The sequence below is a fragment of the Thalassophryne amazonica genome, chromosome 14 (assembly GCF_902500255.1).
Source record: "Thalassophryne amazonica chromosome 14, fThaAma1.1, whole genome shotgun sequence".
NCBI classification, from domain to species: domain Eukaryota; kingdom Metazoa; phylum Chordata; class Actinopteri; order Batrachoidiformes; family Batrachoididae; genus Thalassophryne; species Thalassophryne amazonica.
This window is the reverse complement of record NC_047116.1, coordinates 33,344,869-33,368,809: the sequence shown is the minus strand read 5'-3', so window position 1 is coordinate 33,368,809 and position 23,941 is coordinate 33,344,869. Positions and strand designations below refer to the sequence as shown.

At 38.8% G+C, this 23,941-nt stretch overlaps 1 protein-coding gene across 1 annotated transcript in view; it reads right to left on the bottom strand.

The window, feature by feature from the left end:
- Positions 1–5,243: 5,243 nt before the first annotated feature.
- The window catches only part of LOC117524251 (activin receptor type-1-like), a 98,584-nt gene continuing 79,886 nt past the window's right edge, over positions 5,244–23,941 (bottom strand). The window contains 6 exon segments of the mRNA XM_034186021.1: positions 5,244–6,218; positions 6,437–6,567; positions 8,934–9,131; positions 9,675–9,950; positions 10,960–11,106; positions 22,891–22,990. Coding sequence (XP_034041912.1) covers positions 6,084–6,218; positions 6,437–6,567; positions 8,934–9,131; positions 9,675–9,950; positions 10,960–11,106; positions 22,891–22,990 — 987 coding nt within the window. The 3' untranslated portion in view covers positions 5,244–6,083.

Below are 23,941 nucleotides of genomic sequence, written 5' to 3'. Positions count from 1 at the left end.
CACACACACACACACACACAGCCCAGCCCCACTGCCACATTCTTACCAAAACTACTACTTGAGGTATTTAATGAGTGTAGGAACATATTTATTTTAACAAACATGAACATTTTCAACATGGCAGCAGAAGTCATAACAAATAATGGCAAGTCAGAACTCTCTTCACAGACTTTCCAAAGTAATGGTTATTACCTAGTTTTCAGGGTTATAGTTCAAGTGATAGCATTAAAGCGTACCACCTATTTTTTATTTTCACAAAGCAGTCAATCACCTGACTCTGACTCAGCTTTGAAAGTTCTTCCTTCTCAACTGTAGACCACAAAATGGTGAAGCCTGTCTTGTCCCATTGTGCACCTCAGCCAAGTGTGGAGTCGTCTCAACACACTGAATGACCTTTCACAACTACAGCTATTGACTGGGATTGTTAATGCGATCTGAATGACCTGATAGTGTTGGGAACATGATGTATCCAGCAAGTTGAAAACACACTGCATATCCTTCATTGCAAGGCTTTCTTTTTTGGAGGCTAGATAGCTTTTGGCCACTAACCTCCTCTGATTTCAGACCAACATTGTAATCATCTGCCAGACCACTGAGGTGCTCCTCACAGACAAAGCTGTCTGATTCAGGGTTCCAGGCCTGAATACCTCAGAATTTGGCCACTAAGAGATGAAAAACACATCCATCTCAGCAACCATCCTGTCTAGGCAAGGTATAAACAGGTTTCTTTTCAACTTCTCTGAATCAGGGGTCACTCACTGCTCCACAACTAGACTCCACCACATGAACTTAAGTGTGTTTCTGCTTCTCCCTTTGTCTGGGTGTAGCACCCGGCTCAGGGATTTGATTTGCTGCACATAATACAGTTCAACACCGCACAAGTGTAGGAAAATTTGGATTCCAACACTACTGACTACCTTGTTGTAGTCAACTATTACAACTAGTCATCCCAATCCTAGTTCTGAATGATGGGCCCAAAGCAGTAAAGCAGGCCACATGGTATTCAGCTGAATTAATCTAGAAAGTTACTCTCATCATATCTCAGGCTGAAACTTTATTACAGTCCTGTCACAATTATTGGCACAGTGGTAGTATGCTTCATCTGTATCTCACTGAGTAAGCATTTGCTTGATACAAACTCATTTAAATAGTACCCAAAGATCTTCCAAAGAGACCTGGTACCAATCACATCCAGATGTTGCCCTAGGTCACCAATTCTTCTACAGCCATATAGTAAGACAGGAAGTATCAGGTTGCTTCACACTTTGTTTGTCAGTTTTGTGGAACAAACAGGTGTGAATCAGGTGTCCCCTATTTAAGGATGAAGCCAGCACCTGTTGAACATCCTTTTCTCCTTGAAAGCCTGAGGAAAATGGGACGTTCAAGACATTGTTCAGAAGAACAGCGTAGTTTGATTAAAAAGTTGATTGGAGAGGGGAAAACATACGCAGGTGCAAAAAATTATAGGCTGTTCATCTACAATGATCTCCAATGCTTTAAAATGGACCAAAAAAAAAACAAAAAACAGAGACGCATGGAAGAAAACAGAAAACAACCATAAAAATGGATAGAGGAATAACCAGAATGGCAAAGGCTCACCCATTGATCAGCTCCAGGATGATCAAAGACAGTCTGGAGTTACCTGTAAGTGCTGTGCCAGTTAGAAGATGTCTGTGTGAAGCTAATTTATTTGCAAGAATCCCCCGCAAAGTCCCTCTGTTAAATAAAAGACGTGCAGAAGAGGTTACAATTTGCCAAAGAACACATCAACTGGCCTAAAGAGAAATGGAGGAATATTTTGTGGACTGATGAGAATAAAATTGTTCTTTTTGGGTCCAAGAGCCGCAGACAGGTTGTGAGACGACCCCCAAACTTTGAATTCAAGCCACAGTTCACAGTGAAGACAGTGAAGGATGGTGGTGCAAGCATCATGATATGGGCATGTTTCTCCTACTATGGTGTTGGGCCTACAACCCCTGGCAAAAATGATGGAATCATCGGCCTCGGAGGATGTTCATTCAGTTGTTTAATTTTGTAGAAAAAAAGCAGATCACAGACATGACACAAAACTAAAGTCATTTCAAATGGAAACTTTCTGGCTTTAAGAAACATTATAAGAAATCAGGAAACAAAATTGTGGCAGTCAGTAACTGTTACTTTAGACCAAGCAGAGGGAAAAAAAATATGGAATCACTCAATTCTGAGGAAAAAATTATGGAATCATGAAAAACAGAACGCTCCAACACATCACTAGTATTTTGTTGCACCACCTCTGGCTTTTATAACAGCTTGCAGTCTCTGAGGCATGGGCTTAATGAGTGACAAACAGTACTCTTCATCAATCTGGCTCCAACTTTCTCTGATTGCTGTTGCCAGATCAGCTTTGCAGGTTGGAGCCTTGTCATGGACCATTTTCTTCAACTTACACCAAAGATTTTCAATTGGATTAAGATCGGGACTATCTGCAGGCCATGACGTTGACCCTATGTGTCTTTTTGCAATGAATGTTTTCACAGTTTTTGCTCTATGGCAAGATGCATTATCATCTTGAAAAACGATATCATCCCCAAACATCCTTTCAATTGATGGGATAAGAAAAGTGTCCAAAACATCAACGTAAACTTGTGCATTTATTGATGATGTAATGACAGCCATCTCCCCAGTGCCTTTACCTGACATGCAGCCCCATATCATCAATGACTGTGGAAATTTACATGTTCTCTTCAGGCAGTCTTTATAAATCTCATTGGAACAGCACCAAACAAAAGTTCCAGCATCATCACCTTGCCCACTGCAGATTCGAGATTCATCACTGAATATGACTTTCATCCAGTCATCCACAGTCCACGATTGCTTTTCCTTAGCCCATTGTAACCTTGTTTTTTTCTGTTTAGGTGTTAATGATGGCTTTCGTTTAGCTTTTCTGTATGTGAATCCCATTTCCTTTAGGCGGTTTCTTACAGTTCGGTCACAGACGTTGACTCCAGTTTCCTCCCATTCGTTCCTCATTTGTTTTGTTGTGCATTTTCGATTTTTGAGACATTTTGCTTTAAGTTTTCTGTCTTGACGCTTTGATGTCTTCCTTGGTCTACCAGTATGTTTGCCTTTAACAACCTTCCCATGTTGTTTGTGGGTGATTCTTTAACTACGGGCACTATTGGCCTTGTAAATGTAATTTCCACCACACCATTGCCTTACAATATAAAGCGCCTTGGGGCAACTGTTTGTTGTGATTTGGCGCTATATACATGTGCTCTGATGTCACTGTTTATCTCCATAGAAACTACCCAAACAATCTTTCATACAAACTGTTTAAAGGGACATTACAGTGTTGTGGCGGAAATTACGGCAACAGTGTGGGACAACTACATTTTGTTTAAAAAAATCACAACAGTTGTATGACATTGAATACCCCAATTATGTTTTGATTATTTTACTGATATTTTATTCAGAGATATTTTAAAACATTAGAAAAAACGTTTTTTTACCATTCATTTTTATCATTGAAGATCAAAAGTCTGGGTGTGGGACAAGCACAAAACGGCAATATTTGCATATAATGATGCTGAAAAAAGGTGAAAAGTCATCATAGACTACTAGAACAAATTTCTTAAAACACTTTCATTATAAAGATAACTATAAAAGTGTGAATTTTCCCCTTTTTTCTGTTTTTCATACAATATGATCAAAGGACATAATAAGTGCCCGTAGTCTAAGAATCACCCAGTAATGAAAGCACTGGGGAAAACATTTCAAGCCATTTTCTGTGGACATGCAGTTTTCAGATCAGCCAAAATAAACGGAGTAAGTTTCCCCATTTACATCCAGTTCCAACTGAACTTACCAGAACACAGGACTACAAGTTCTTTACAGCAACTGCAAACTTTTGAGCGTGACTCAAGGAAGAACTTAATCTCAAAGACTGCATTCACAAACTGTAGTTTTCTTCGATTGTATATGAGATGCAGTGTACATACTGCAAAGAGCTGTAGAAAACAGGTTTACCTCCACTACCTATTTTGCAAAACTGATGTCTTTATAAGGTCTTAGGTTGCAGCACCCGTGAGTTAAAATCATTGGATTATTAAAAATGTTTTGTAAGGATTTATTTGTATGATTCAGGCCATCAAACCTGTGAAAGATTTTTTTTTTTCAAACTGTTAAAAGTCTAAATAATTGGTTTCCTCATCCCTTCATGGGAATTTTTTTTTGGGTACTTCCCCATTTTAAAAAGTCCTCCATGTGCAGAAAGCATGCACAGAAAAGTTAAACTTGTGGGGAACTGGCTGACTGATATCATGATCTGAAGAGTTCACGTAGGCCAGTTTGCACTAGTCATTGTACTCGATGGCTGTCCCAATTCAGCAGGTGCACACTAGTTATCTACCACTAGTCTTGGCAAGAAGGCGCCACAGAGCAAGGAGGTTGTTTGGTGTCGTCACCGTTGTAGTCGCACTGAACACTGGCACAGTGGAGAGGACACAGTCAGCGCACGAACATAGCGAGGAAGTATTCCCGAGCTAACAAGATTCTAGCCACATTTGCATTTAGGCATCAGAGAATCCTGCTCAAATCCGGATCCCACCAGCACACATATGTTAAACTGGTAAAGTCTTTCTGCTGAATACAGCTGTGTTGCCAGTGGAAATGTGATGTTATCAGACTATCAGAGCTCTAAATCTGCCAGAGACCGACGCATCAATCAGTTACTAATCAGTTTACTCTGTCAGTGACAACTTTTCCTCCAAAAACATATACAACAGGTGTGTCCTTTGCACCCTAAACAATCCCTTGAGTCACTGCACGATACACACTCCCCCCTAGGAAACAAGTTTTTTTTTCTTTTTTAAATAAAAGGACACTTTTAGGTTCCATATGTACAATTGTAAATAAGCAATATTTATAAAGTAAAAATACGTACTGAAAAATAATAACTACAGGTTACATCTACTACACTAACTTGACACATGTAGATGTCAAAGGGATGTCCATGGATTTTTCAATAAGAATGCAAAACCATATTCTGCACACATTATAAAGGTGTAGCTGTGGAAGAAGAGAAAGCTCGCTGCAGTCCTGACATCTCCCCAATAGAGAATGTGTGGACAATTCTGACGCGAATGAAACAGAATAAATGTAAGAATTGCTGCATTAGCATGTTTTTATTTATTTATTTATTTTCCACACCATCCCAACTTTTTCTGATTTGAGATTGCACATCAAGACAAATGAGACAATTAAAATACATCTCTTGTTTTTAATTCATAGAAATCACTAATAAAAAAAGTTAAAGGAATTAAAATTTCTGAAGTTCGACTTCAGATACTTAATGCAGACAATAAGACAGGCTGACTTTCTGCCAATGTAGAAATATATTTCAGCAACATCTAGCAGATATTTTATTTGATGTTCTAGTAATTATATCTGTAAAGCTGAAGAAACAAAACAGGTACATACGTCAGTGTAAATATATGGCGATATTAAAACAGGTACCTTTAGTTTGACAATAGCTTTAAAAAACAACATTAATACAACAAAACATGACAAGACTGAAGAAACTTGTTCGGGCAGCAGTGTAAACAGTTGCACATGAGAAAGTAAAACAACATGCTCTGATCCCTAAAAAGTGGGAAAAAAAATTGGCAAGTCCTTTTGGCACATCGAATTCCAATGAATCCGCTGTGATGAAAACGAATGTAGTGCACTGAAAGCAAACTATTAAATGAAATGCTTTCAGAAGTTTTTCCAACCTAAATTCATGAAAAAGAGATCTGTCCTACTAACAAATGCCAACTTACTCAAATGCCCAAGTAATGGTTTCTACCTTGAAGAATGTTGCTAGCAGTCCAGCTCCTATGTTACAATGAATACTATCCTACTTTCCAAGACCACCGACGGTCTGAGAAATGCAGTCTCAGCTCTGCATTTTTGGATGCCAAAATATGTCCTAAGTGTTTCAAAATAAATACATTTCTGTGCCACTATAAGGGCACTTAAGCCGTTAAGTCTCTTTCTTCTGAGGTTTCTTTACAGCCTCCGGACGTCTTCAAAATCCTTTTAGGTCTGCACTTCTCAACACAGGCTTAAATGTCCATTTTGATTTTGTCCAGAGAGTTATCTATCTTTGTCAGAGTCTTTTTAATGCGCAATGCTGTTAATCTGGCTGATGGGTTCTGGTACCAGCACTCCTTCATGAGTTTGGCCATGGAAGTTAGAGTCTGGAGATTATTTAGAAAGGAAAAAAAGAAATTAGTGCAATGTGTCAACATTAGAACATGAAATGAAACTAAAAAGGTTGTAAAAAGGTGACTATGAGAGACAATATGTCCTCTCCTATTCATAAAACCAAACCCATGCAAACAATTTAGCTTTAATGACAACTATGCAAACATCATTTCAGAAATGGAGTACTTTATGAAAATTTAACATGACTAACTGGGTCCGAGAACCATCTGTTTGGGATGTTGGGCCTCTGCTGGTCCACACACACAACTTTCTTCATATCTTCAAAGCTGGGATCAGTAGGGACCACATCATGGAAAGGTGGCTTGTAGTCTTCTACGATACCTTTTGGTGAACCAGAGAGTGGGGCATTCAGCTCAATCGCAAAACATTAAGCTAAATGTGAAATGAAATTTAATAATTTATACACACAAGAAAAATCTACACAGTGGACCTGGGGATGTGTGTGAACTTTCTAGACATTTGCAACCAATCAATATAATAAAAGTTGGGAGCAGTTTTTTTTTTCTCATTCAAAGTCATTTAAAAGCAAAAAGCAGGATTTTTGTCCGATAAATTATTGGCTTCTCTGCTCACCTAACAGTAGTTACATGGGTACATTTCATTAACAAAAAAGTATGTTGCTCATCTTTACCCAACCCAGTGTTGATATGAGGAAGACTTTTGTCAAAAATAATAAAATATAACACAATGCTAAAACACCCTCAGCCAATGAGCATTGTGTTCTTTATAATTTTCAGTCATTTAATTCATTATTAAGATCCCATTGTCTTACAATTTGTAAATGTTCAATAAAGCCCCTCTATCAATCAATCATACAACCTAACTAATCAGTTCAAAGGTGTTATTAGGTTACAAAAACAGCATTTTCAGTTTTAGAAGTCTTTATTTCTCACTAGTTTTTACATAATATATGACAAAGAGGTTATATTTACACAAACGAAATGGAGTTCCCACCTAGCTAGCAGCATGTGACGTCACCACGCTAACGTCCACTAAATGGTTTGTAAATCCTTCCAGAGGTATTATCAGGTTACAAAAATAGCGTTTTCACTTTTAGAAGTGTTTATTTCTCGCTAGCTTTTACATAATATATGAGAAAGGTGTTATTTCTAACCAAAAATGAAGCAAAGTTAGCAGCTAGCAACACCAGGAAGTGACGTTGCCATGCTAATGCTGCAAGATCATACCATAAAATTAGGTACAGAATGCAACATTTTAACGTCTTATAATACCTCTTACAATAGGTCAAGGTTAGCCATCTTTGAACATGTCCAAGGTCTATGTCCCAAGAATGTTCCCTGTGAATTTGAAGACTGTGGCAGTAATAGAACTGGACTTATGCTGTATACAGACGGACGGATGGACGGACGCCAGGTCTTCGCAATACCCAATGGCCATATGTTGGCCTCGGGTAAAAATGGTTCCATCTGAAAATTCACATCCTAAAAACAATATAATAGCCTCGCCTGTCTGCAATCAAGATATTTCAGAAAGTATTGATGGATTTCAACACTGTAATGGAGCTGGTCCATGCATCAGGGAAGAATTTGTTCAATTTTGGTGGTGATCCGGATCTGAAATTTTCTCCATTATCGCTTCAATATTTTTGCACCAATATGATGGGGGAAAACTCAATTATGACTGTACTCTTCTGCTGGTTGGCAGACGTAATAAAGATTGGCTATTAATACTTGGCAGATGTACCCTATTTTCTGGACTATAAGTCTTTATTATTGTTTTTTCTTTCTTTGTTTTGGCAGTACTGTGAATCCTAATCTGGAGTAGAAAGTGGCAGTAATACACGATTAAGCTGGATGCGAACAGCTGTAAAAGATCTGAATGAGGATATGCTGTCTCTTGGAGAACATGTAAAATAAATAAATCATGGTCTCAAACGGAAAGATCACACTCTTCAATAGAAAGAGGGAATAACCTTCATACACTTGGCACTTCATTTGTTTGGACCATGTGGGACGGCCAGAACAGCAATGAGAACAGCTACACTAAGGTAAGATTAACTAGGTTTTAAAAATGTATAGGAGTTTTAAAATGTTTAATTACATTTAGTGAGGTAAACGTGTACCTGTTTAGGGCTGAACAGACATTTTTATTTTTTTCAGTGGTAAAACGAAGCCATTTACTCTCGAGTTCTTTGTGACTTATACAATAACATTAACTGGCCCATTATTTGGCCTTGTAGACTGGCGTTCTGTTCAGGGTCTACCCCGCCTCACGCCCCATGACTGCTGGGATGGGCTCCAGCCCCCCGTGATCCTTAATTGGAGAAGCAGTATAGAAAATGGATGGATGGCCCATTAGTTTCTGCTCACTTATGCTGTGCTTGCATTAAAAATAATACACTGATTAAATTAATTTTGCTTCTTGTTATATGACGCAGTAGCACCACATTTCACAAATAAATGTATAGACCTTTGTAACATTGTTTTTTTCCTCTTCATGATGAATTTTTGGACAGATGAGACTAATATTCAAGGACAAGTTATAGCTCTGAAAATACAGCATATGCTCTTTGTGTGTCCTTATAGTTTTGAGATAACAGGTTGCACACAGACAGAACATGACACAGAAGACTGACAAATGCCCTGGAAGATGAAAGAAGTAAAAAAAAAAGATTTGTGGAAAAACTGTGGGGAAAAAAGAGTCCAACTTGAAAAAGGTGCACTGACCGTTGCTGACCGTCCTCCTGGCGATCTCCCACAGCACGAGCCCCAGAGCCCAGATATCAACTCTTTTGAAGGACTCAAAGCAGTCCATCTGGATCGAGTCATCGAGCACTTCTGGGGCCATGTATCGCTTTGTTCCTACTTTAGGGTTGTTCCCCACATCTAATTCATTGGTGTCTTGAAAATGCATAACGGCCAGACCTAGCACAAAACACAGAGTGCGCTAAGTTTCCTATCTCAAATAGGTACAGTGAGGATGAAGCACTGGTTTTGGATCTACACTCTTCCAAACATAATATACTCTGGAAAACAATTCTGTTGGAACAAAAACAAAAACTTTCAGAACAACAAAATGCGTCATACAGAGCAGAATTTATTCCATCACGGCTGTAAACACGTCAGGCTGCTGCCAGATTAGATCTGGTACTTGAACCTCTTTTTAAATTAAGCATGGGAAAACAGAACAGCGCTGTATTAAAAGAAGTAGGTGGAGTTCCTGCTAATGTGTTTTTGGTTAAGGGCTAGGCAGCGCCGCTCAGCAGTTGCTCATCCTAAATAATCAACAAATGCAGCTAAGTGGACTGATGAGAAAGATACGAGCGCAACACGACTGCAAATGCATCACTTACACAAGACTTGACATAAACAAAATTAGACAAGAGAACATCCTCTCTCCAGACAGACAGCAGACAATTAAGTACAACTTTTTGCATTACAAAGAGTGAACTGCCATCGTGCTCTCACCAAGGTCCGCGATGCAGCACTGTCCGTTCTTTTTGACCAGGATGTTTTTGCTCTTAAGGTCTCGGTGGGCGATGGCCGGTTTGCCCTGAGTGCCAAAAATTTCTACATGGAGATGTGTCAGACCACTTGCAATGGAGAGCGCCATGCGGAGGCAGCTGGACGCATCTAAGGTACTGAGCTGAAGGTAGTCATACAGGGAGCCCATCTCATGAAAGTGAGTGATCAGCCACAACTGAGTGCTTGAATTCCTCGACGTCATGTCAGACGCTATGAAGCCTAATTGGAAAAACATACAAGCAAACAGTCAATACATCTTGCAATAAATACATTTTAATCAATGAAACTTTCCTTTGCATTAAAAATATGCACAATGTAAAATTAATCGCAAGTTTGGCACAACATTAGAATTAATCTGGAAAAGCCATGTAGTATGAATGTATGTTGACTTACAAGCAGCACTATGTAGCGCATGACTTATTTAAGTTTTGCAGTATAACAGTTGAAAAAAAGTAACAGTTACTTCTGATTTAGTACATTTCTATGAGAAACTGTCTCACTGACAACCACATCTGCATCTAATCTATCATCAATCCAACATCATTTAACCATGCAGCTGGTGGCACACATCTATGCGATATTGCATAGGACTGTCTTGGGCCCTGGATGGCAACCAACCAGGCAGACAATCAGCCCCATCCAAATCTACCAAAAGGACCCATTTATCGGCAGCACGTGGGTGAAACAGACATGGATAAACTTGTCTGATGTTTTCACAAATGTCTTCTCTCAAAATTTTTTCCAGGTCACAACTGCTTCCACTTCTGACCTACTGCCCTCAGTGGCGAAGTGGAACTAAAAATGCATACTGCCTGCACACGCCAGTCAAAAACAGCACTGATGAGCAGCATTGCTGTAGTATAATCCGGCTTTAATAGTATGAGGGCTCTGCTGCACAACGGAACTTCAACTGTGACAAATCAGAGAAAATGGATTAATTCAAGGTTTACATTGACACAGACATAACATGCTATGCCACCAGGCTGAAAACTGTCTTCTGTGCTCTCTGCTGCTGCCCAGTACAACTATAAAGGCGAACAGACAAATTAAGTCTGCATCAATGTGCAAAAGAAGAAGAAGAAAAAAAAAAAAATCAGGCCAAACTAGTAAAAAAAAAAAAAAAGTGCAACTTATAGTCTAGAAAATATGGTATATCATATATTTGTAACTCAATTACATAAACTGTGATGTTGACAGTATCCTGAGTGATGTAAAATATGCTCCATACCCAGGATGTTCTCGTGCCGCAGCAGTACTGTGTTGTAGATCTCCGTCTCTCTAAACCATGACTTCTCATCTCTAGAGGAGAAGATTTTGACAGCAACATTCTCTCCCTGCCACTGACCTCTCCACACTTCGCCATAACGACCCTTACCTAGCGGGAGGAAACAGGAAAAATGACTATACATGAGAAAATGGCACCAGTGTAACACTGGCATAAACAGAGTACTAAAAACTGTTTCTTTAGCATGAATAGGTCAGCAAGTGCTGAGTCCATGACAATAGAAGGGGTCAACACGGGTTAATAAAGCACAATTACTAAACATTTGTCAATTTTCTGGTTTTGCAAGGAAAAAAAAACATACCAAATCTCTCAGCAAACCCCATCTGAAATAGAAGCACCACATAGAGGTTCCTAAACAGTCATGCTGATGGGTTACATGTCCTAACACAGGTGGTCAATATGCTCACTTTAATCACATGAATTTATACAACAGAATTTAAGATCTCATTGTTAAACTCAATGTTTTGGTTTCATGACGATGGTGCTGTCAAATTTCTTGTTCTGTCCACAACCCAAATATTTTCTTGACTGTCAGATAAGTGAAACTAGTTAAAGTACAAAGTACTCACATTTAGGAATCAAGAAATCATAGAATTTAGATTTAAAAGACTCAAAACAAATAATCATGTATCAAAAGTTATTAATTCAACAGCCCACAAATCATCAGTCGTTCATTTTAGCTCAGTGTCATCCATGTGTACCAGCTGATCCTTTAATAGGTTCATAATGTTGAAGAAAAAAATGCCCATTAAACTCATTTACAACCTGCCCAATGAAATAAATAATATCTACACCTAAGAAAGGTTTTAAAAAATTATGTTATTTCTTAACAGTTGGTAACATAACTAAGAAATTAATTACAACAGGACTATAAACAAAAGGTCTTTGCAGGTGCTGCATCTGTAAGAACAGAACAGTTTGCTTAATTCTCCCTGTCACATATATGGAAAAATAAAACAACCCAAAATGCATTGCTCTGTCAACATTCGGAGTTCCTCCTCCGCCCCAACCCCCACAGCAACAGGGTACTGGGTTCAATACCTGTCCATGTGGATTTAGCCCGTTTTCAGATCTGTGTGGCTTTCCTCCAGGTTCTCCAATATAATCATCAAAAGATGCACATTAGGTTCTTTATCCTCATAGATCTGAAGCTGTAGTAGGAACAACTGGTGTATAACTATGCCACATCAATATGCAAATCATAAAAATCAAAAGAGTTCTGTACCGGAGATGAACGATCCTCTGCAAATACCCTGAGATAATCAGAAGCAGCCCTAAAGAAATAATGGTTTGACATACATCTGCCCCCGAGTGAAACTGAAACAACACAGTTCACTTAAGAGCCATAGTCTGTAACTGTGGAATGGTTTATAGAAGGGGGTGATATATCATGTTTCAGTAGGCCACTAAAGTTTTTTTTTTTTTTTAGGGGAAGATATATTGTCCAAACCATAAGATCAATGAGGCTTACTGAGGGTGCACAAAGATATTCAAAGGTCAAAATTAGGGATGTCCCGATCCGATCACGTGATCGGAAATCGGGCCCGATCACGTGGTTTCAGACTTGATCGAAATCGGACGTTGCATCCCGATCAGGAATCTGATATAGATTTTATCTTCATTATTTCGATCATCGCTATTTCAGGCTCATTACTGCAGATTAATGGGCCTTTCACGCGTCAGAGGCGTGAGACGCGTTTTTTTTTTTTAGAGGCGTCATGGGCCTTTCACACTCCGTCAGGATGCGTCAAAAATCGGTCTAAAAAGCATTTTCAATGAGACGCGTTGCGTTTTAGATGAGTCACGTCAAAAGCCAAGCTAAGCCGACGCATGTAACGGGAGCGCGCATTGCCGCTTGTCAGCAGGCTGACGGAGTCAAAGTTCAAGCCAATCCAACTTCCGACCTGCTGAGCTGTGACGTACCTTTGCGTTGTCCAATAGGAACGGCCAAAACACGGAAGACGGGTGGCAGAAACCGCATTGGCCGCCATCTTGGAAGGGGCGTCCTACTTGTGGCAGAAACCACTCATCTCTACAAAATGGATCGATGGAAACCACTGATCCGTGCAAAACAGAAACGTGTCACAGGAGCAGTTTTCTTAAGAAAAATCCTTCGAAATGTTTTTTGTTGTTACGTCATTATTGCTGATTACTGTTAAAAAACAGTTTAGAACACTGGTAATTAAAATAGCTAAATAAATCAATAAATGGTTCTTCTGAAACCTTTCATCTGTAAATTAAACCCACCTGTTATTTCAGATTATTTCATTTCTTGTTTAACGTAAGGAACCTCAGACATTTATTTTTAGACAACATGGAAATTTGTATTTTTTTTTTAAATTCTGGTAGATTATATCTCATTTTAAACAGAAAAACAGACACTGTAAATAAATGTTTATTATATATGCAACAGGAAATATAACAATGACTGCAGTGTAAAGTAGGATTTCTGTGACAAACCTCATGATGACTATATATATGTCATTTGAACTTGTAATTTTGCCAAAATATGTAATTGCCTTTAATGCTGCTATCAGGACAGTCATTTCTAAAATATGAATTTGAGCACAATAAGTGGAGAGCTTCTACCTGTGCAAATGTCTTGACTTTGATTTTGTGTACATTTTTAATGATCCGTTCATTTGTTAAAATATAAGATGAAACAGCTGTTTTTAAAAATAATAAAATTGCTGCTGTGCAAAGAGCCTTTATTTAGAAGCAGGTGATGTTCTGCTGGATTCTCTGGACCAGATGAAGGTCTCTTCTGCAGGTTTGAAATCTGGTGGTGTTGCTGAAAAGCAGATATGTTTTCTTTCGACTGGACTTCGTGGTGTTCAGCTCATCAATGGAAGTTTGGTTGTCTGCACAGCAAATGTTCCTGATTGGGACAAATAAAAATATTTCTTTAAAGAAACACTAAACAGTTCATATAAAAAGAGGGGGAAAACGGGGAAAAAAACGCCCGAAAAAACAAGTTATTTAAAGTTGAGCTTTTGTTGTGTCTGAAAAAAGCTGTAGCTTTATTTGGTAAAAATAAAAAGACTGAACCATTTAGAAATTAAAGTGTTCCCTCAGATCAACTGCGCTAAAAGGCTACGCTAACGTTAGCCGATCATTAAACGTTTTATTTTATTAAACGTTTTATTTTTACATTATTCTCACCTCGATAAAGCTACAGAACTAAACTCCGTTGGGCAAACTGGGCCTTCGCATATATCCAAAAAGTGGAAGATTTCGGACTGAGTGGGTCTGCTCCATCACCCCGGGTGCCCGCCTCGGTCTGCCCAGTGATGATGCCTGAAGGCCGGTTTGTCCGTGTGGTTTGGTCCGCTGTCGCGGTTCGATCGTCGGTCCTCCTCGTCCATCCTCCTCCTCGGTCAGCGTCACTCCGAAAAGTAGCTGGAGAAAAAAAAAAAAAAAAAGCTTCTCCCAGCAGGGTGATGGGAGAATCGTTCTACTGCTGTTTTTTAAAGCTTTTTTTGTGATTCAGGCGACCCAAATTCAATATGGCGATCGCTGAACTTTTTCAGATTGTGGAAACAGCCAGAGTGTGACGTGGCAATCTCCGCCCCCCACTTTTTTTTTTGCCGCTTCCAAAGCGACGCGTCTGACGTCATCCGACGGATTCGACGGATCCCGGTCCGTTGACGCATTGGCCTGACGGATTCAGTGTGAAAAGGCCCTTCAGAAGCGTTGCTTTAGCTCGGCTTTTGACGTGACGCTTCTGACGGGAGCGCGCATTGCCGCTTGTCGGCAGGCTGACGCGGTCAAAGTTCAACTCAATCTTTTTTTCTTTTTTTTTTTAATTGAACAAAAGAAAAAACATAACTTCAACCGGACAGAGGTGGGGGGAGTTACGCGCGTAAAGTTTCTTTCGCAGAACTGCTGTTTGTGTGTTTACGTGCTCAGCCTCACGCCTCGATGGAATGACAAGAGGGGGTGATGGACACTTTCCCACCGAAACTCTTGCTCAGTCATCCCTCCGTGCGCAGCAGGACCCGGTGCTGACCAAGTCCTCAGGACGACGATCTGTCATCTGATTAACAAAAAGAAAAAAACAAATTGTCCTGTGATCGTTTGTCTGCAAAACGGAGCGAGAGATGGTGTGCGCACGGGCGACGTGCACACTCATCACATTTAGGAGCGCGTCTTAAAGAGCTTCCGTCTTCATTCACGTTCACTGCGCTGTTCTGAACTTGTTGAACACTGATAATGCATCAGAGGGACACACTGAGTACTGTCAGGACGCAAATGTAAGTTTTTTTTTTCCTTTTACTGTTTAAGTTGACTTGAACTTTCGACGCTCTGAGTTGTGATGTAGCTTCGCACTGTCCAATAGGAACGACGCGTCGGCCAAAACACGGAAGACTACAACCCCTGGCAACTTTCTGGCTTTAATAAACACTATAAGAAATCAGGGGGAAAAAAAATTGTGGCAGTCAGTAACGGTTAGAGGGAAAAAAATATGGAATCATTCAATTCTGAGGAAAAAATTATGGAATCATGAAAATCAAAAACGCTCCAACACATCACTAGTATTTTGTTGCACCACCTCTGGCTTTTATAACAGCTTGCAGTCTCTGAGGCATGGACTTGAGTGACAAACAGTACTCTTCATCAGTCTGGCTCCAACTTTCTCTGATTGCTGTTGCCAGATCAGCTTTGCAGGTTGGAGCCTTGTCATGGACCATTTTCTTCAACTTCCACCAAAGATTTTCAATTGGATTAAGATCTGGACTATTTGCAGGCCATGACATTGACCCTATGTGTCTTTTTGCAAGGAATGTTTTCACAGTTTTTGCTCTATGGCAAGATGCATTATCATCTTGAAAAATGATATCATCCCCAAACATCCTTTCAATTGATGGGATAAGAAAAGTGTCCAAAATATCAACATAAACTTGTGCATTTATTGATGATGTAATGACAGCCATCTCCCCAGTGGCTTTACCTGACATGCAGCCCCATATCATCAATGACTGTGGAAATTTACATGTTCTCTTCAGGCAGTCATCTTTATAAATCTCATTGGAACGGCACTAAACAAAAGTTCCAGCATCATCACCTTGCCCAATGCAGATTCGAGATTCATCACTGAATATGACTTTCATAGTCAGAGCTGCGTGTCGTCAGAGTGAGCTGCAAAAAGTTTGTACCTGAGTTTTCAGAGGTGGTGTTTGTAGTTGCCATCTGCCACGCCGGTGTTTGCCAACCCGGACAGTGGGAATACCACCTCAACCGGCAACTTAGCCCCGCGACTGGACAGCAACAACGTCCGAGGCCCGCTCAACGTGGTGAATTCACTGAGGCCGCGCGCTGCGTCATTAGAGCCGCGCGTCACGAGTGCCGCTTCCCCGAGGCCTCGTGCAGCCACCGCGGATCCATCAGCGCGGAAACACCGAGGCCGCGCGGCACCAGCGCAGTGCAGATCCATCCCGGTGATAAACAACACAGGCTGTTAACATCGGCGATCGACAAGCTGCTCATAAACCGACCATGGGGCCTAAGAAGGTTCTGACAGCGGAGGAAGGTGACGATATTAAAAAATCTCTGGACTTTTTATCAGAGGAGATTTCTGTTGTGAAGCAGCAACAGAAATCAATCATGGATCTGGTGGAGGAGGTGAAGGCATTACGGCTCCAGAATGCCGAGAAAGACCGGCATCTGGTGCAGCTGGAAAATAGAGTGGCTGAATTGGAGCAGTACACCAGAATCAACGACGTCATCATCACAGGTCTTCACATCAAACCACGGTCCTACGCACGGGCGGTAACAGATGAGAGCGGAGGGGAGCCCAGTGAACAGGAGGTCAGCTCTGTGGAAAAACAGGTTGCTGATTTCCTCCTATCTAAAGGTATAGAAATGGATTTAAATAACATTGAAGCGTGCCACCCTCTGCCCCGGAGAAATGACGGTGATAAACGAACCGTCATCATGAGATTCATCAACAGAAAACACAAAACAGCACTGTTAAAACAAGGAAGAAAACTGAAGGGACAAACGTATTCATCAATGAACATCTCACCAAACGGAATGCCGACATCGCCAGGAAAGCACGCTTCTTGAAGAAACAGGGAAAAATCCAGCACACATGGACTTCAAACTGTAAATATTCATCAAACTGAACGGATCACCAGAACAAGCAAAAGTCATGGCAATAAGGAACATCGAGGAGCTGGACAATATGAACAATAGTGTTTCTTAAAGCGAGGATCTGGACAGATATGACCAATAAGGTATGAGGACACAAACACATCACAACACCATGACACAGACCAGAGGAACCTATTCATCTACTACCTATTCATCTACATCTGGAGACAAGAAGGATATAACTCAAAGGATTGCTGATCATGGAAAAGTAGAACTGAGAACATTTAAATACACAGACCACAATGTACTGGACTTGGAGCACGATATAGACCCGGACAATAATTTCTTCTCAAATATCAATGACAGTTGTTGCTATTATACAGATGAACAGTTTAATCGGATCATTAAAACGGATAACAAATTATCAATAATCCATTTCAACAGCAGAAGTCTATATGCAAACTTTAACAACATTAAAGAATATTTAAGTCAGTTTAAAAAAATATTTAACATAATTGCTATATCAGAAACATGGATCAATGAAGATAAAGGAATGGATTTTGAACTGGATGGATATGAATTTAATTGTGTAAACAGAAAAAATAAGAGTGGAGGAGGAGTGGCTGTGTATGTGGATAAGAACATGGATTATAAAATAGTAGACAATATGACAACTGTGATTGATAACTTATTAGAATGTATAACTATTGAAATATGTGAAGAAAAAAGCAAAAATGTATTAGTCAGCTGTATATATAGAGCACCAGGATCTAGTATTGAAACATTCACTGACTGTATGGGAAAAATGTTCTCAAAAACTAATCAAAAAACTGTGTTCATTGTGGTGACTTAAATATTGATCTGCTCAATCCAAATAAGCATAAAATAACAGATGAATTTATCAGTATAATGTACAGTATGAGTTTATATCCAAAAATCACCAGGCCAAGCAGAATTACATCCCATAGTGCTACCTTAATTGATAATATATTCAGCAATGATATTGAGAATAACACTGTGAGTGGATTATTAATCAATGACATTAGTGATCATCTACCAGTTTTCATCGTTTATAATAGAAACCATCGGCGGAATCAGCCAGAGGAGAAAATAAAATACAGGCGAGTGCGGACAGAGGAAAACATGAACACACTAAAGAAGGATTTACAGGAGCAAAACTGGGAAAAGGTATACAGTGAAAGTGATGTTGATAGTGCATATGAAACTTTTTTACAAATATTTACATCATTATATGATAAAAATTGTCCAATTAAACAAGACTACAGAAAACAAAAAATCCAAGCTCGACCATGGATGACGAAAGGGTTACGAAATGCATGTAATAAGAAAAATACATTGTATAGAGAATTCATAAAACTAAAGACTAAAGAGGCAGAAAATAGATATAAGAAATACAAAAATAGATTAACTAATATTATACGGGTATGTAGGAAGGAATATTATAGTAACATATTATATAATAACAAAAACAATATTAAAGGAATATGGGATATATTAAATAGCATTATCAAAAATGGTAATAAAAAACGGAGTTACCCTCAGTATTTCATTGATAATAATGTCAAGAAGGAAAATAAGGATGAGGTAGTCAACGGTTTTAATAATTTTTTTGTAAATATTGGACCAAGCTTGGCAGAAAAAATTCCCGATTCCCAACCTGAGGATTGGGATAATAATCTCATAGAAAGAAATCCCTGTTCAATGTTCCTCACAGCAGTGGATGGAAATGAAATTATAGACATTGTGAATAATTGTAAATATAAAACATCTACCGATTTAAATGAAATTGATATGGTGGTGGTAAAACAGGTCATTGAATGGATTGTAGAACCATTAACATACATCTGTAACTTATCATTTCAAACCGGTAAATTTCCCAATCAAATGAAAATAGCTAAGGTTGTGCCGCTGTATAAGACTGGGGATAGACACCACTTCACAAATTATAGACCTGTTTCTTTGCTTCCACAATTTTCCAAATTATTAGAAAAGTTATTCAATAATAGATTAGACAAATTCATAAATAAACATAAATTACTTACTGATAGTCAATATGGATTCAGAGCACATAGTTCAACATCACTTGCATTAATAGAATCAGTTGAGGAGATTACAAACGCCATAGACCACAATTACATTCAGTTGGAATATTTATAGATCTTAAAAGGCTTTTGATACAATTAATCATGACATATTAATCAATAAACTTGAACAGTATGGGATTAGGGGGTTGGTGTTGCACTGGGTGAGAAGCTACTTAAGTAACAGAAAACAGTTTGTGAAGTTGGGGGAATATACATCATCATGCTTGGACAATGCTTGTGGCGTCCCACAGGGGTCAGTATTGGGTCCAAAACTGTTTCTAATTTATATAAATGATATTGTCAATGTTTCCAAAATATTAAAATTAGTATTATTTGCAGATGACACAAGCATTTTTTGTTCAGGGGGGGATTTGCAGGAGTTACTGAGGAGGATCAGTATAGAAATGGGAAAATTGAAAATATGGTTTGACAGAAATAAATTATCATTAAACTTAAGTAAAACAAAATACATGTTATTTGGCTATTGTAATACAGATATACAGGTTCAGTTACAAGTCGAGGGGGTAGATATTGAAAGGGTACATGAAAATAAGTTTCTGGGGGTGATAATAGATGATAAGATAAACTGGAAGACTCATATAAAACATATTCAAAGTAAACTGTCAAGAAGCATTTCAGTTCTAAACAAAGCGAAACATATTCTGGACCACAACTCACTCCGCATTCTTTACTGCTCACTGGTTTTACCATATTTACAGTACTGTGCAGAGGTATGGGGTAATACTTATAAAGGTACAACACAATCACTATCAGTAATGCAGAAAAGAGCTATAAGAATTATTCATAATACTGGCTATAGAGATCATACAAATCCACTATTTTTACAATCCAAATTCTTAAAATTCACAGACTTGGTTCATTTTCAAACAGTACAAATTGTGTATAAAGCAATAAACAATTTACTTCCAGCAAATATTAAAAATATGTTTTTTAACAGATCAGGGGATTACAGTCTGAGGGGGAAATTTAATTTAAAGCATCAGTGGGCACGAACAACATTAAAAGGTTTCTGTATTTCTGTCTGTGGGGTGAGGATGTGGAACAGATTGGGAGTGGGGCTCAAGCAATGTCCAAGCATGAACCAGTTCAAACAGCGGTACAAAAATATGGTTTTTTCTGGGTATAGGGAGGAGGAAGGGTAATGAGGGTTAGGGTGTTTTTGTTGTTTGCTTCGGCTTGTAAATATATAGTATTTTGTATGTAAGTAGGTATGTGTAGGTGTATATTTATGTTTGTGTATATATATGTGTATATATGTATATGTGTATATATGTGTATGTTGATGTGTATATGTATGTGTGTGTATATATATGTATATATATATATATTGATATCGGTTTAGGTGTGTAGGAATTTATGTGTATATGTGGCAAAGGGTATTACTGGTTGTGGGGAAGAAGGGGTAGGGATAAATAAGCTGATGCTTCACCCTACCCCTTTTCGGACATGTTGGGTACACAGTAGGAACTTTTTTGTTGTTGTCTTTACTGATCTATCTTGTAATTGTTGTTGTATCAAATGTTCGAAATAAACAGTTTTCATTCATTCATTCATTCATTCATTCATTCATTCATTCATTCATTCATTCATTCATTCATTCATTCATCCAGTCATCCACAGTCCACGATTGCTTTTCCTTAGCCCATTGTAACCTTGTTTTTTTTCTGTTTAGGTGTTAATGATGGCTTTCGTTTAGCTTTTCTATATGTAAATCCCATTTCCTTTAGGCGGTTTCTTACAGTTCAGTCACAGACGTTGACTCCAGTTTCCTCCCATTCGTTCCTCATTTGTTTTGTTGTGCATTTTTGATTTTTGAGACATATTGCTTTAAGTTTTCTGTCTTGACGCTTTGACGTCTTCCTTGGTCTACCAGTATGTTTGCCTTTAACAACCTTCCCATGTTGTTTGTATTTGGTCCAGAGTTTAGACACAGCTGACTGTGAACAACCAACATCTTTTGCAACATTGCGTGATGATTTACCCTCTTTTAAGAGTTTGATAATCCTCTCCTTTGTTTCAATTGACATCTCTTGTGTTGGAGCCATGATTCATGTCAGTCCACTTGGTGCAACAGCTCTCCAAGGTGTGATCACTCCTTTTTAGATGCAGACTAACGAGCAGATCTGATTTGATGCAGGTGTTAGTTTTGGGGATGAAAATTTACAGGGTGATTCCATAATTTATTCCTCAGAATTGAGTGATTCCATATTTTTTTTCCCTCTGCTTGGTCTAAAAAAGTAACCGTTACTGACTGCCACAATTATTTTTCCTGATTTCTTATAGTGTTTCTTAAAGCCAGAAAGTTGTCATTTGAAATGACTAGTTTTGTGTCATGTCTGTGATCTGCTTTTTTTTCTACAAAATTAAACAACTGAATGAACATCCTCTGAGGCCGGTGATTCCATAATTATTGCCAGGAGTTGTAGTGGCAGAAACCACTAATCTGTACAAATGGTAAATGGACTGCATTTATATAGCGCTTTTCCATCTGCATCAGACGCTCAAAGCGCTTTACAATAATGCCTCACATTCACCCCGATGTCAGGGTGCTGCCATACAAGGCGCTCACTACACACCGGGAGCAACAGGGGATTAAAGACCTTGCCCAAGGGTCCTTAGTGATTTTCCAGTCAGGCGGGGATTTGAACCACAGATCAGTGCAGAAACCACGTGTCTGAAGAAAAATCCTTGGAAATGTTTTTTGTTGTTGTTGTTTGTTACCTCAAAATTTGTGATTACTGTTTAAAAAAGTTTAGAACACTTGTAATTAAAATAGCTAAATCAATAAATGGTTCTTTAAAAACCTTTCATCTATAAATGAAAACCACCTGTTATTTATTTCAGATTAGATAATTTCTTGTTTAACATAAGGAACCTTTGACATTTATTTTTAGACATAAAATAACATGGAAATTTGTACATTTATTAAGTCTGGTAGATTATTACTTGATTGTTCAAGCTACCTCAAGGAGAAGTGCACTGTTTAAGTGATAAATAATAAAATAAGGTGATTAAAATGAAATTATTACATATTTAGCATTTGTTCATTCAGTTTTTTAAAGTATCGGATCAGGACTCGGTATCGGCAGATACTCAAAATCAGATGACTGACTCGGATCGGGGCCCAAAAAAAAAAAAAAAAAAAAACCTGATCGGGACATCCCTAGTCAAAATCCACATTTTGACTGTCACTGTTTTGGCCCCTTTAACCCCTACCCTAAAAAGGGCCATAATTTTCCTCCCAAAGGGATTTTTGGATGAAAAAAAAAAATGTAATTTTTGTCTGTTTGGACAATACATCTTCCCCTAAAAAAAAGAAAAAAAAAAAAAAAAAACTTTAGTAGCCTACTGAAACATATCACCACCCATTTGAAAGTTACAGATTTCGGCTCTTAACTCTTTAAACCTATGATACGAGACAATGTAAATGTGTAGAAAATGAGTAACAGTTACAGCCTGATGACATTAACAACTTTTTTTCCCCCCATTTATTTATCTGAATACATGTTTTCAGCTGGTAACATTTTTTACTCAGGAGTTGACGATTGGTGGGGGCAGATTTATCCCTTTGGAACTTACTGGGATTGCTGCATTTGGCTTCTGGTTTCTTTTCAGAACAGCTTTAAAATGCCAGTCTGTTGTACTAGACACTTACCCACACATTCATTGAGTGTAATCTGTCGAGCAACAGTTCTCTGCACAAGAAATGGAAGACCTGATCCACTTCCAGAAGTGCAGGAATGATCCAACAGATCCTAAGAAGGACAAACACAAAAAAGAGAATAAACAAACTGTGTGTGTGTGTGTGTGTGTGTGTATACATGCTGCCTGAAACGTTGCCAGAAGAATTCAGTGTCTAGAGGGTAAAGATAATGAAATCAGGAGCTCATGTGACTCAGACAGAGGCCAGCACAAGCAAACTGCCTTTGATGTAACACCCAAAATTGAATGGGGGGGGTGAGCGGTGCTGGTCACAGTGCCAGGATATACATCTGTGTGTGATTGTGTCTTCTTGTTTGTGCTGGAGGTGCAGAGCTCCCCTTGCTGAACAGATAAGAGCCCTCCTCCCCCCAATCTAATCCAGACTAGTCCAGGCCAAACTCCAAAACAGTCGCAATGCTGCTAAGCCTTTTATTTATTTATTTTTAAATCTTAGCCATAATACATGCAATGTCACAAGAGTGACACAAGAGGGCAGTGCAAAGCAACACTGTCAGCAACTGCTGAGGGGAAACAACTGGGAGGGAAGGACGAGGCTGAAAGATTGATGCTGCTGATAAACAGATGCATAATACAAAAGCTGTGTGCCAGACAATCTGGAATGACAACACAAAAATCCAAGACAAAGGCCATAAAATGAATGAGGAGTTATTTTGCTGAAAGCGCAAATCCCTCTATCGAGTATGACAGGATAGGATTTACGACGGTAAGTCTGGACTAGGCCGTTAAGCAGCAGAACACAATCACAACATTGCAACGTTATGAACTGAACTGCAGACTGCACAGGGACAGGCACATGTATCAATCCCCAAAATCCACACCACTGTTTCCAACAGCCTCTCACTGGGCTACCAAGCAATTTTTAAACTACACTGAAACAAACGTTTTGGGCTACAGATTTAGTTTGTTAAATGCACTGATGACTTTTAAAATAGTTTGAGATGCATCCAGGAGCAAGCTGTTGAAAGCACAGTTTTAAGAAGATA